This window comes from Canis aureus, chromosome 1, assembly GCF_053574225.1.
Source record: "Canis aureus isolate CA01 chromosome 1, VMU_Caureus_v.1.0, whole genome shotgun sequence".
Taxonomy (NCBI): domain Eukaryota; kingdom Metazoa; phylum Chordata; class Mammalia; order Carnivora; family Canidae; genus Canis; species Canis aureus.
Window position 1 is genome coordinate 76535369 of NC_135611.1, and position 14457 is coordinate 76549825.

The 14457-nt window shown below is 45.1% G+C and overlaps 1 protein-coding gene across 2 annotated transcripts in view; it reads left to right on the top strand.

The window, feature by feature from the left end:
* Window positions 1-2396: 2396 nt before the first annotated feature.
* FRMD3 (FERM domain containing 3) overlaps window positions 2397-14457 on the top strand; it is a 293937-nt gene continuing 281876 nt past the window's right edge. For both annotated transcript variants that reach the window (XM_077905595.1, XM_077905588.1), the window contains exon 1: window positions 2397-2681. In XM_077905595.1, the coding sequence (XP_077761721.1) occupies window positions 2535-2681 (147 nt within the window). In that variant the 5' untranslated portion in view covers window positions 2397-2534. The remainder of the gene's footprint in view (window positions 2682-14457) is intronic.

The following is a 14457-nucleotide window of genomic DNA, read 5'->3' on the forward strand; positions in this document are numbered from 1 at the left end:
GTCTTCAATGGATACTTTAATTCAAGTGAATATATATGGTAATTTATCTAGTTTTTTTCCATATAGGCCAATGAGTATATCTTTATGCTAGCTGAACTCAGCCTTCATCCCAAATCTGGTCAGACAACCAACCCCAGATTCTTTTCAATTCTCATTTCCTCAAAATACTGTTGCTTGCAATCCCACTTAGGGTGATCTTTCTTCTATCCTCTTTCCTACTGTCCTTGCTGGTCTAATTCTGCTCCTTGAAATTTGAGATACCAGTTTTGGGGTATTGAGCATGACTCTTTTGAAGCCAAAGTGCCATTATAATAAGGATGGACAAGTAGCCTCAAAAGAAAAGCTTGGACTGTTTTGGGCGGTGACTTTTCTTTGATCTCCAGGCTATCTTAGATCTGTTCTTGGGTTAGGAGAGATGATTCAAGCCCAGTAGCAGTTGGGGCTCATCATTGCCACTTCATACATGCATATGGGGCTTCACAGACTATAATCTATCTCCCACTGGCCTTGCCTCATCACAGTATCTCAGCCACCTGTGAGATGTGGAGACTAGACACTGATGTGCTCACCTTTGAAGCTGAGAAAAGAAACGTGAAAAGGCTGTCCCAAGGTCGCAAGGGTTGACCAGGAGCTAGAACAAGAATCAAATCCTCATCTTCCCAGACACTTCATGCTGACCTCCTTGGTAGGCCCTGCTCTAATATTCACCAGCCCAGGGCAAGAGTACACACAGAGGGCCACATGCTATTATCATATTTAAAAGCAATAATCAAGCTATTGACTGTTAAATAAAACATCTTCCTATTGTGACAAATTGTCATCATTTGGAGTTTCCAGAAGCAGATACTGAGGCTGAGTTTGGCTGAAGGGTATTTACTAGTGAGCAACAGGGGGAAGAAGCAAAGAGTAGGCAGAGGGAGAAGTTCAACTGCAATGTGGGTGCCGCCAAGCCACAGCCAATCCCAGGGGGTGTCCTAGAGCACACCCAGCCCATCAGATGTACCAAGGTTAGGTGAGATGGCTGGGCTTCACTCCCACATTCTCACCTTTGGATGAGGGGGATCTGTCAGTTGCAGCAGGAGGTGACAGCTGGGCAAAGTTCTTCCTCTAACAAATATTCCTTAATACTGACTTGAACATGCTGACCAGCTCAGAAAGGGCAGGAGGATGAGTAGCCCTTCTCTTCCTGCTCCCAGACGTGCCTGACCCCACATCCAACATCCGCAGACCTGCCTCCACAGACGGCCCTTGGTCACCCCTTGGGCCTATGGGTATACCTGAAAGGGGTTTGATCCGTCCTGGGGAAGACACAGGGGCAGCAGGTCCTCTATCCCTACTACCCTGGCAGTGGGCAGGGAATTCCAGGGTCCCCAGTACCCAGGGATTGGTCTAAAACAGGAACAGCCACATCTCTATTCCTGGGCAACGGAGCTGGGAGGGGAGAAGGAGGAAGGTCCCTAAAGGGGGCGGTGCAGGATAGAGACCCTCTTGCCGAGGTCTAGGGTACTGCTTCCACAGATCATATTGAGATGTTGGGAGTTATAAATAAGAAGTTGCTTAAAGAAAGCTCTGATTAAAAAAAAAAATTTTTTTTTAAAGTAAACGCTACCCCCAAGGTGATGCTCGAACTCACGACTCCAAGATCAAGTGTAGTTTGCTCTACTGACTGAGACAGCCAGGCACCCTTGATTTTTTTTTTTTTTTTTAAGGAGATGAACTCCCAGTTAATATTAAATAAAGGCTTCTAAAAATACCCACGAGTACTAGAGATCGTTACTATTAGCCGTATTCCTAGGGTAGCCATACCAGGGCCTCACGCCACTTTCGGGGGGGAGGGGGCTAGTCCTTGGTCCAACCATCCCCTCGCGCGGCGGAATCGTCGCTGCGGGCGCAGCTCAGGCTCGCCCTCCGCCCGGGCGCGGCCAGGTCCCCGGGGCAGAGCCGAGCAGGGCGCTGTCGGGCGCCTGGGGAGCCGGGGCAGGGACGAGCGTGACCAGGAGGAGCCCGGGCGATTGCGGCCGGGGAGGGAGGAGGCGGCCGGGCCCAGCCTGACGCAGCGGCGGCGGCGGCGAAGCAGGCCACTGCCAGGCCCCCGGCCCCCGGCCCCCGGCGCCAGCCGTCCCTCCGCCCCCGCCCCCGCCTCCCGCGGCTCCCCGCGCGTGGGAGCAAGTGCGTCGCGCGGCCGCCCCGGGTCACCGGCCGGGCACCCTCTGCGCTCTAGCCCGGGCGGAGGGAGGCGCAGGAGCGCGCGCGACGGGCGGAGGCGGGGAAAGGAGCGGGCGAGGCGGAGGCGAGGGAGGGGAGGGGAGGGGAGGCGAGGGAGGGGAGGGGAGGCGAGGGAGGGGAGGGGAGGGGCCCGCCCGCCGCGCCCCGGCCGCCCGGCATGTGTGGCCACAGGCGCCCGTCGCCGTCGCTGTCCCGGGGCTGAGCCGCACCCGGGGGTCCGGGACGGTGCGTGCGCGAGGGTGTCGGTCCGCGCGGGCGAGCGCCACGCCGGCCCCGAGCCTCCCGCTCGCTCCCCCGGGCCGCGGTGCATGTTCGCCTCCTGCCACTGTGTGCCGAGAGGCAGGAGGACCATGAAAATGATCCACTTTCGGAGCTCCAGCATCAAATCGCTCAGCCAGGACATGAAATGCACCATCCGGCTGCTGGACGACTCGGAGATCTCCTGCCACATCCAGGTGCGGGCTGCTCGGGGCGCGGGCGCGGGCGCGGGCCCTCTGCGGGTGGGCGTGCGCGGGCCGGGCGAGAGAAGCCGTGCGGGGGCCTGCTGGCGAGCGAGCCGGATTTCTCTCTCCCCGCCCCGCGAGCCTGGGAGCCCCAGCCAGCGCAGGGCGCGTTAGCCGCGCCGGGGCCCCTTGCCTGGCGTGCAAGCTGCGCGCACGTCTCGCTGCGCCTAGGCTGGGGGCGCGGGGCAGCTGCCTCCAGGGAGAGGCCAACCCCCCGATCCCCTCCCCCGCCAGGAAATGGGAGCTCGGAGAGCCGAGAGGGACACCTGCCTGTCGCCCATTCTTCCTTCCTCCCTTCCTCCACGTGGAGAAGGCATGCACAGCTCGGCTTCACTCAGCTCTCTTGGCGCCCGGGCTCCGAAGGTGCCCTCAGCCCGGGGGCCCGCTTCACTCCCTGCCGCCCCCCTACCGATGGCCTTTACTCCGCGTGGGGCGGCGGGGAAGTTTCTCGGGAGTGAGAGAGGCTGGGCAGACCTGGGCTTCGGGCTTCAGCCTTCAGGGATGGGGCGCGCGCTGCGCGGAACTGGAGCTACCCCACAAGGAATCATGAAATCGGTGTGTTTCAGAGAAAGGAAAAGGGCTGTGAGGCCGGCCGGGAGGGAGGGAGCCTCGCAGGACCTGGGTCCTGGGAAGAAGCGCCCCTTGGCATGTGGGTAGACATTGCTCTTGCCCAAGTTGGACAAAGCAAGAGTTCTTTGGCCGAAGGTAGCTTTCCTGGCAGCCTCCTCCTCGGGTTCGAAGTGCTTTTGAGCTTGCAGGAGATGTAGTGTGAGCTGCAAGGGTGTGTGTGTGTGTGTGTGCGCGCGCGCGCGTGCACTTTCGGTGCGCTCTCTCCTTTGACCCACTAGGCGAGCACAATCTGGAAAGGTTGTGTCAGGGCTCAGCACGATTAGCTTCTGACTTTTAAATCTATTTGCTTATTTATCTCAGGGATTTCCTCTTCTTGCCTACCTGAGTCTTGAGGCTTCAGGACTGAGCTGTTTTTTGTTTGTTTGTTTTTGTTTTTTGTCTTTTTTTTTTTTTTTTTTAAATACAGAGCCCACTCTGCAGTTCCGTTGAGAGATGAATGGAGGCAGCGTCTCTCAGCGGCAGGAACAGGTCTCTGGGCTGTGTTAACCCCAGATGAATGAATGAATGAAAGGTCTTTCCCATTTGTTTGCCATGGGAGTTTGTGACACAGAGACAGTGGAAACTAATTTGTAAGCAGACAGTAGGACAAGTTTCAAAGGAATGTGGTGCCCCATTATCTCCCAGGAGAGTAGGCTCCCAGTGAATTTTCTGGAGGATCTTGAATTTCATTCTGAGCTAAGCAGCGCTGCTAAACTTAATAATAAAAGGATTAGCAGGTTAGGCAGTTTTTCTCCTGCCACAGGGTTGCACAGAAACGTTCTGCATGTACTGTCTTGTGATCTAGAGATAATTGTGCACTTTGCCTTAGGTTCTAAAGTGGATGTACCGTACAGAGCATTTCACCCATATCGAATATGTAATAAATGGAGGAACCAGCAACAGAGAGTGAGGGATTTTGACTTCTCCTCTGCTCTGTCCCTCCTCTGTGTGTCCTGTCCTGTCCCATTTGGAGTTGATACCACTAGGTTTTATCCCCTTCGGGACTTAGTCTTTCTTAGAATAGATAAGCAGTCCCCAAAGGGCATGTATTTGTTGTTTGGTGTCCTGGGAAACAATAAATTATAGCTGGTCTAATAATAGTTTGGAAAGTTACAGTTTGTATGGCCCAGCTGGTGCCAAAAAGGTTAAAATGCTATATTCCAAAATGTTGATTTTTGGAATTTTTTAAAAAAATCAAACACTTCATTTTGTGGCATATCTTTTTTCTACTCCTTCTGGCCCCAAATGGTGATTATTTCACCATTAAGATGAATGGAAAGATCCTATATTGATAATTTTGGACCTTATCTTCCTAGACTTTTTCAAACCCAGGAATTTGAAATTGCACTACTGGGTACAGGGTCATAAAAAACTATCCAATTGTTTAAAGTTAGAACAAAATGGTATTTTGAAAAAAAACAAAACAAAAACAAAAAACCTATTGGAGTCACCAGTCCATGCCCCGGGGAATCCATCTGTTCTTCCTTCCTTGCTTGCCTTTTTCCTCCGTTCCAGAAATCACAAAGGTAAACGAGTATGTGGACTGTCATACAGTGTCACACACATCCTCCCTCCATAACCTGCATAAAATGAGTTATGGATTTTTTTTTCAAAACAACAGCTTTTAATTATTCTGTTCCAAATTATATAATTTACAGACTTTCAAAGAAACCACCTAGTGGCCCAGTCGCAGCCACCTGGTATCCACTTCCAGAGGAGATGCTGAAAGTCACTTGCCCTGTCTCTTTCCAGAGTTTAGGATGTTGTCACATGATGTCATTAGGGTGTGAGTGTTTAGGTCTGAGGAAGAGGAATTCCAGATGAACAGGGAGCCTAAAGAGAGGGCAGGGCACCAGAAGGCTGCCTGGGGGAATGGAAGGAGTGACTGAATACTCCTATTGGGCTTTTCCAGCTGAGCCAGCCCTTGTAGTCTGGACAGTGTAGAAGGACAGGAGGTAACTCTAAGTTCTTTTATTCAGTCTTGCTGCGTCAAGTAAAGTGGAGTCCGAGCCATCTTCCCCATTCTATCCACCTTTTTCAGATGTTGGCATGGTTATTCACAGCTCCTTCTAATGAACTTGTCATTTTTCAATATTGACTTTTATTGAGTAAAATGTAAACTTTTCACATTGTACATTCTTTAGCAAAGGCTGGTAAACATGGTTGGTATTATTGGAGTTGGCTGGGAGTTCTGATTTGTGTTTGAACAGAAATCGTAGCATAGTGCTTAATACATATTAGGCATTCAATTCATATTTATAAATGTAGATTGAATACTGTCCTTTGTAGACAGTTAAATCTGTAGAGTAGGAACATTTCGTGGTGGTGCTAGTTTTTTGTTAGGGATTCCCCAATACCTAGGGTAGTACCTGGCGCGTAATCATGTTCAACAAACACCTGTTGATTGAATGAGTGCCCAGTACTTAATCTAGCTCATTACCTATCAGTATGAGAGTAGCATGACAACATTGATTGGGGATCAGGAGATGCATGGTTTAATTATGTTACCATGCAGTTTGTGACATTGAGCGAGTCACTTGACATTTGGAGTCAATGTTTCCTTTCCTCTTTTGTAAAATAAAGGAGTTGGGTTAGATGGATAGTTCCAATTTAATAAATCTAATTTAATTACTACCCAGACCAGTTGCATTTGAGTGAAACAGTGTTGTTAATGAGGTGATTGGATACGCATTATTTCAGGATTTTCATGTCTCCATTTTATTGATGTTGTATTATGGAGTGTCACCTCAATTCTATAGATAGGGAAAATAAGGGTGAGAGAGATAAAATGATTTGGGTCACCTGGCAAGTAAATAGATTAGAACCCAGGTTGTTGGACTGAAAATCCAGAGTTCTTTCTTCTCTGTGGCTACCTCTTGAGGCTTAAGAGGTTTTGCCAGCAAGTAAGAGAGTAACCAAATTAAAGTGGTTTAAGTAATAAGTATATTGTCTTACCTAATGAGAAGTCCAGAGGTAGGGTAGCCTCAGGGTTGCTCAGGGGTTCTGCATGGACACAGGTGCTTTCCATCTTCCCACACTGTCATCCTCAGCACATCAGCTATATTGCATAGAGCGGTGATTCTTATAAGGTGGCTGCAGTAGTTGTGGATGTGAGTCAGGCACTACCATTTCCGATGTATAAGAAGTGGTGCCTCCTCATGCATTTCTTTTTGTCACAGAGGAAGACCTTTTCTAGAGGCCGCCATCAGTCTTCCTATCAGATCTTATTGGGCAGGATTGGATCATATACCCATGCCCTACCTGCAAAAGAGTCTAGGAATATGTGCATCTGGTATCTTGGCTCTTCACTCCCTATAGTAGGAGGTGGGGTTTGGCATTATGGAATCAATAGAGAAGTGTGTGTGTGTGTGTGTGTGTGTGTGCGCGTGTGTCTGTCTGTGGTGAAAGGCAGAGACATCTGTTGGCTAAGCAAGCAGTGGTGTCTTTCAGAATCAGTCAAATTGAGTTATAATTATTATTACAATAAAATTGTCAGGAAAGTTTAATAAGATGTTATCTAAGCCCTGGCTTATTATAGGCAATCTTTGTGTGATCAAATTCCAGAACAAGAAAAATTGTTGGATCGTTCTTTGTTGTTTGTGTTGTTAAATATCACTTTGGTCCTTACTGAACTGGTGGGTTCTGGGTAGTTCTGAGTCATCTGATATAGAGCAGGCACAGCTGGTAGAGCTCTACTCTTGTTGAAGTGGCCAAGACGAAGAGGTTGAGAGCTCATGTTCTGGAGCACTACTCACTTGGGTTGGAACCCCGGCCTAGGCCACTGACTAGCCAGGTGTCTTTGGGCAAGTCACTTTACCAGTTTGGGTCTCAGTTTGCTTGCTCATCTGTAAAGTGAGGATTATAATGGGCCAGACCTCATGGCCCTGTTGCGATGCTTGGTAGCTGGCCCACAGTAAGAGCTGAAACAATATTGACTGTTATCTTTCTATTATGTGGAGGTATGTTTGAGGTAATTTAGCAGGGAAGCTTTGGCTTAGAAGCTAACATCTTGAAGTCTAAATTCCATCATTCTATGATGGTGCAAGGCCTTGAGCAAGTCACTGCCCCCCATTGTTCATCTGTAAAATAGACACAATAGTTCCTCAGTTGCCAACCTCCACTGTGTTGTTGAGATGATGTATGTGAAAGCATGTCATAAATGTCAAAATGTCACCCAAAGGTAGAGCACCATTCTTTAAAAAAAAAAAAAATCTATTTATGAGACACAGAGAGAGAGAGAGAGAGAGAGAGGCAGAGACACAGGCAGGGGGAGAAGCAAGCTCCATGCAGGGAACCCGATGTGGGACTCGATTCCGGGTCTCCAGGATCAGGCCCTGGGCTGAAGGCGGTGCTAAACTGCTGAGCCACCCTGGCTGCCTCTAGAGCACCATTCTAATTAATTTAGCTGGTGGGGCGGGGGTGGGGGAGCAAGTAGTTTACTGATCTTTGAGTTTCTTATCTATTGGAACAGGAACTGAATGATCACATGCAAACATTTTAAATATCAGGCCCCATGGTGATCCTGGTAGTGAATTCCAAGTGAGGTCCAGCTGACAGCCACACCTCTTCTGATAATAAGGACAATCCAACACTTTTCTCTATCAAACTCATCTAGAATGCCATTCAGAGTCCACTGAAAATCGGACACAAAAGGAATAGCAGGGAGAAACACTTTGTTAAATACCATGGCCCAGCTCTGACGTTTTTAGGCCTAGATTATATGGGCCAGGTCTTTGTATTAAGTATATTGTGGAAAAAAAAACTAATGTTATTTCAATGGTCTGCTAAGATCTTATCTCTTGATGTCCTCAGAGCAAAGGTGAAGTGTATTGACTGCAGAGAGAATGTAATCCTGTTGGCTCCACATCATTTGGACAGTCTATCAGCTGGGTGCTTGTAACTACATCTAACAAATTCTAATTCAGACTAGTTTGAACATTAAGAACATTTACTGGCTCATATATCCTGAAGTCTCGAGTGTAGGGCTTCATTCAATGACTATTCTGCCTTCTGTAAGGCTTTATCTTCAGACAGACTGACAGTGAAATTGTTATGGTAGTTTTGATCCTCACATTTTCATGGGGCCTGCTTCAGAGGCAGAGAGAAACTACTTCCAATTTAGAATTCCCAGCAGATGTCCTGCAGCATTCTGATCAGACCCAAATCACATGCCCACCCCTGAACCCAGTGACTGTGATCAGTCGGAGGGAATGTACCTTCCCTCAAAGTGAGCAGAACCTGGCCGTGGGACCTCAGCATGGCATCAACTTCCCTCCTGGTGGTGGTCGGCATGGGGCAGGGTTCAATGCCTAAAAATTAAGGCTCTCTTGAGAAGGAAGATTGGGGGTGTGTAGAAATGGCTGATAGGAGGATAACCTGTAATACCCTAGAATATCTGGATAAACCCTAGAATAGTTTTGTCTGGGTCAGTGGTTCTCAAATTGTGTTTTGGGGACCCCTGGGGATCCCTGAGATCCTTTCAGGGGGTCTTCAAGGTTCAAACTATTTTCAAAGTAATATTAAAATATTGTTTGCCTTTCTTGGGTAACAGTTTTATTGAGATATAATTCATATATCACAAAATCTACCTACCTAAAGTGTACGATGTTGATATTTTCACAGAACTGTGCAACTATCACCACCATCAGTTTTGGAACGTTGTTACCATCCCCCAAAGAAACCCAGTGCTTTAGCAGCCATTGCCTCATTTCCCCCTAAACTTTCCAGCCCTGGGTAACCAGTACTACTTATGTCTCTATAGATTTGTCTGGTGTGGGCATTTGATAAAAATGGAGTCGTACAATATGTGGGCTTTCATGTCTGGCTTCTTAGCAAGTTTTCAAAGTTCATCTGTGTTGGAGCATGGATCAGTACTTCTTTCCTTTTTATTGCTGAATAATATTAATAATATTCTATCGTGTGGCTAGATCACTTTTTATCAATTCATCAGTTGGTGAAAATTTGAGTTATTTGCACTTTTTGGCTGTTATGAATAATGTTGCAGCGAACATTCCTTTAAAAATTTCTGGGTGGACACATATTTCTTTTGTGTGTATATCTGGGAATGAAATTACTGGATCTGTGTTTAACTTTTGGAAGACCACCAAACTGTTTTCCAAAGTGGCTATGCCATTTTGCATCCCCATCGGTAGTGTGTAAGAATTTTGATTTCTGTACATCTTTGCCAACACTTGCTATTATTTATCTGTTTGATATAACCATCTCAGTGGGTGTGAAGTGATATCTTATTGTGAGTCTGATTTGTATTTCCTTGATGGATAATGATGTTGAGCATCTTTTCTTGTGCCAGTGGGCCACGTGTGTATCTTTTTTGGAGAACTGTCTATTTGGATTCTTAGCCCATTTTTAAATTGGATTGTATTTTTATTATTGAGTCATAAGAGGTCTTTTTATATTTTGGATACTTGTACAATACATGGCTTGTAAATATTTTTCTTCTTCTGTGGGCTGTTTGCTTTCTTGATAGTGTCAGAAGTTTTAAAATTTTGATGAAATTCACTTTTTTTTTTCCTTCTGTTGCTTGTGTTTCTGATGTCATAGCTAGGAAACTATTGCATAATTCAAGGTCATGAAGACTTATGCTTATGTTTTCTTTTAACAGTTTTATAGTTTTACATTTAGGTTTTTGATTCATTATTGTATTAATATGCAATTCATGTACCACAAAATTTACTATTTTAAGGTATATATTTCAGTGGATTTTAGTATATTCAAAAGGTTGTCAATCATGACTACTCTCTATTTCCAGAAGACTTCATCTTCCCCCGAATAAGCTTGTACCATTAACAGCCCAAGAGTATTTTGGTTCTAATTCCATTGTACGGAGAAGGAATACAATTCCATTGTATTTTGGTTCTAATTCCATTGTTTGGTTCTAATTCCATTGAATGGAATACATTCCATTGTATGGTTCTAATTCCATTGTATGTTTAGTTCTAATTCCATTGTTTGGTTCTAATTCCATTGTATTAGAATGGTTCTAATTCCATTGTATAGAGAACCAAAGAGTATTTTGGTTCTAATTCCATTGTATCCAACAATTCTCTGACACCACCTACAACTACAATTCAACTCCATTTTGACACTGTCTACCTGGAGGTAGCATCAGATCCCACAGGCTCAGTCCCACAGGACTACCACCACTTTAGAGGCCAGTCATGAGGCAGGCTTCTGACTGACTGGCTGTAGATCAGAGGTCCCCAAGACCTCCTCCTTGAATTTGATTAATTTGCTAGAGTGGCTCTCAGAACTCAGAGAAACATTCTACTTACTAGATCACAATTATTATAAAAGGATGTAACTTGGGAACAGCCAGTTGCAAGAGATGCATAGGGCAAGGTCAGGGGAAAGAAAGGGTGTACTCTCTCCAGGAGTATTGATCTCTAGGCACCTCTATGTGTTCACTAATCCAGAAACTCTCTAAATCCTGTCCTTTTGGGTTTTTATGGAGGCTTTATTACACCAGCACAATTGATTAAATCATAGGCCATTGATGGTTGAACTTAATTTCCACCCCCTCTCCCCTCCCTGGAGGTCTGGGCCTCGGGACCTCTACTCACGTGGTCGGTTCCCCTGGCAACCAGCCTTCATCCACAGGGGATTTCCAAAAGTCACCTCATTAACATAACAAAAGACACATTTCTTGCTCACGTCACTTATAGGAAATTACAAGGGTTTTAGGAGCTTTGGTGGGGAAATGAGGACAAAGACAAAATATATATTTCTGATTATAATTCACAGTAGCACACAGCTACTTCTTATCTTTGATCCAATTTGAGTTAACTTTTGTATAGGGTGTAAAGTAGGGGCTCCAAATTTATTCTTTTCCACGTGAATATTCAGCTGTCCCAGCACCATTATTTGCAAAAACAATTTTCTTTCCTGCTGAATTGTCTTGTCATCCTTTTTGAGATGTTGTTTGCTTTTCCACTATTGTTCTTTCACAAGTGTGCAGTGGAGTTTTCCAGAGGCCGGATGATATGTGATATAGACATGCAGTAAATGTAGAAGCAGATGCGAGAATCTACCTGTCTTCTTTTGAGCCAGGCATTAATGTAAAACAAGGCTACTTTTTCATTAAATCAGTTATTAGTTTGTAAATACAAGTTATTTTTCATAAAATATGCATTTTTTGTTAACGTGCAGTGGTTCATTATCTTTACATGAATAAAAAAATTGATATTCAAAATAATTTGCGGGAAACTGATATATCTGACACAAATAAAAATTCTATCGCTCCTCCAGAGTGTAAGGGAAATTTGAGGCCAAGAAGCTTAAGAATTGTAGGTTTTGGGGATCCCTGGGTGGCGCAGTGGTTTGGTGCCTGCCTTTGGCCCAGGGCGTGATCCTGGAGACCCGGGATCGAATCCCACATCGGGCTCCCGGTGCATGGAGCCTGCTTCTCCCTCTGCCTGTGTCTCTGCCTCTCTCTCTCTCTCTCTCTCTCTCTGTGACTATCATAAATAAATAAAAATTAAAAAAAAAAAAAGAATTGTAGGTTTTGGTGACTCTCAATTTACTGGATGTCTTGAAATATTAAAAAAAAAAAAAAAAAACCAACCAAATAAAACAACTCCCAGTGCATCTTGGGAGATCTGAGAGATGCCTGACAACTTACAGGTATTTGAAATGATATCAACTAAATGATATCGACTAAATCCTTTGTGTACATCCAAGGAAAATTTGTATATGTGTATTTGGAATTCTTAGTAGTAACCATATACTTCTCTGTGTGTGTATGTGTGTGCGCATGTGTGTGCAAGTGTGTGCATATGAGCATGCCAATGCTGAGAGAAGGACAAGGCCTGGCTCCACTGTGGTGAGCATTTCCCAGCTGTACTTGCTCTCCAGCTGAATCTTTCACCTCCAACAATTCGATGAAGCCAAGTCTTGAGACCCCTCCTTTGATTGTTGAAATTGTAAAATAACAATGCATTAAGAGTTTAAAATGTAAAGTACTTGAATGCGTCCTTCAGTGGTTACGTCCTTTTCTGAGTAGGCATTTTGGGGAAACTTAAAAGATTGCAGGAATGGAAATACCAGAATGTGTCCTGCAGAAAGTCTAATACGAGATTCATGGGCAGGAGTGATAGGCATTTGGTACATAGCCCGGCTTCCTCTTAGTTTCCACTTTAGGTGATGAAGGATTCAAGTTGCTTCTATGAAGTAGCAGAGAGCTAGACATGGAGTCTAGAGATGGGGAAAAGTGGGATTATGATGAGGAATCCTTAGAACAGGTTTTGCAACTGAGAGCTGAACTTAATTCAGACTCAGAGGAGTTGGTGTTCAGCTCTTGGGAGGGATGTGTAAATGCTTCTTGGTCTCTGATATTGTTGTGGATCTTTTGTGCTCTTGTTAAAATGCAAATTCTGATCTAGGAGTTCTGGAGGAGGGCCCTAGAATTCAGCATTCTAACAGGCTTCCAGATGCTGCTGTTGGTCTATGCCGCACACCTGGAATAGTAAGGTGTTAGGGGAATTTATCTGTTTCATAATAAAGTTTTTGATTTTCTTGAGTGTGGGGACTTTTTAGCCTCTCCCTTGATAAACATTCACCCAGCATGTTTCCCTCTGTAGATGGTAAATCAATGTTTAAGTGAATGAATGAATAAAAGAATCCATCCAGGTACATGTATCATGATAGACTGAAATACTGATTATACACTGATACTGGGGCTGGCATGATTCCTTTTGATTCCCAGCTGCAGCCAAATCATGAGATTGTTTTTCAAGCAGGATTTCCTCTGATGGCCAACCTGAAGTGCTGAACATCTGATAGCACATGGGGGCCCAGGGTTAATAAGAGACTTCTTGTCCCTCTGGACCACACTTCCCACTCTTGATTTCCCATATCCTGGACTCTTAGTGGCATTGCAGGGGAATTCTGGCACCTTCTTGGCACAAACAGATCATTGTGTATAAGCTGGCAGTGCCTACAAGCTCCCAAAGGCATACGGGACCCAGCTGTCCTTACTTGCGGAAGTGACCCCAGGGGACAGTGACCCTAGATGACAATGAAAAATACATTTGAGGTGTAACATAAGCTCTGGTAACAAACCTAAGCTGTTTGTTTTGGTGGCTTTGCCTGAAGATTCAGGAGGGAAATGAGAGGATAACTTTAGGGGGAAAAATTATTTTGAGAGGAAAGAACAATTGTATAGATCAAGCAATTATGTTTTCCAAAAGTGAATTAATGAAGTTTTTTTTTTTTTTTTTTGGAAATAACATCAATCTTATTTAATAAGTACAGAGCTGGGAACTAGGTAAGGAAAAAATAATGAGCATCAAGAAGCTCCCAGTCATTTGGGGGAAGAGAGACAAGATAGTGGTACAGGGACCAAATGACAGCTGTAGGGATAGGTATATGGAAGTGGCAGACCAGGAGGTGGTAGGTATCTATATTAGACTGGGGCATCAAAAAGTATTTCTGGTATAGACGAACTTGATTAATAATTAAGGGACAAGTGGAAATCAATTCTTTGAAGAAGGAGAAAAAGGCATTTCAAGTAAGGAGAGTCTCTGCTTGATATAAAACCCTGAACATGAAACAGCATGATCAGATACAGAAATGAAGGAAGGGAGGATTTGGGATTCAGTCCCAAGAGGTTGGTTTCCGTAACAAATGTAATGGCCATGCCCCCCTAGGAAAGACAGACCTGGCCACATAATTTTTGGGACTCAGGGCAAAGTGGAAATATGGAACCTTTTGTTCAAAAATAAAAAATTTCAAGAATGCAGTAGCAGACATTTAAACCAACTGTGGAGCCCTTCTAAGCATGGGCTATTCATCCATGAAGCTGGCCCTGAAAGGACTAAATCAAGGAGAAGCAGGTTGGGGGAGGAGATGATGAGATTCATTTTGGGCTTTTAACTTTGAGGAGTCTGGAGAGTATCTTAGCAGAGAATTCCCAGTAGATACCTGGAAATAAGCAAAGAAAGTCAGCATAGAGGTCTGGCATGGAGACACAGATAAGGGGATACTTAGTGTTCATGCAATTGGTAGTAGAAGCCATGTCGGTGTGTGAATGAAACCATCAGGATAGGTCCTTTTTGTCCATCTTTCTGCTTAGGGCATCCTTGTAGATCAAGCCAATGGATTC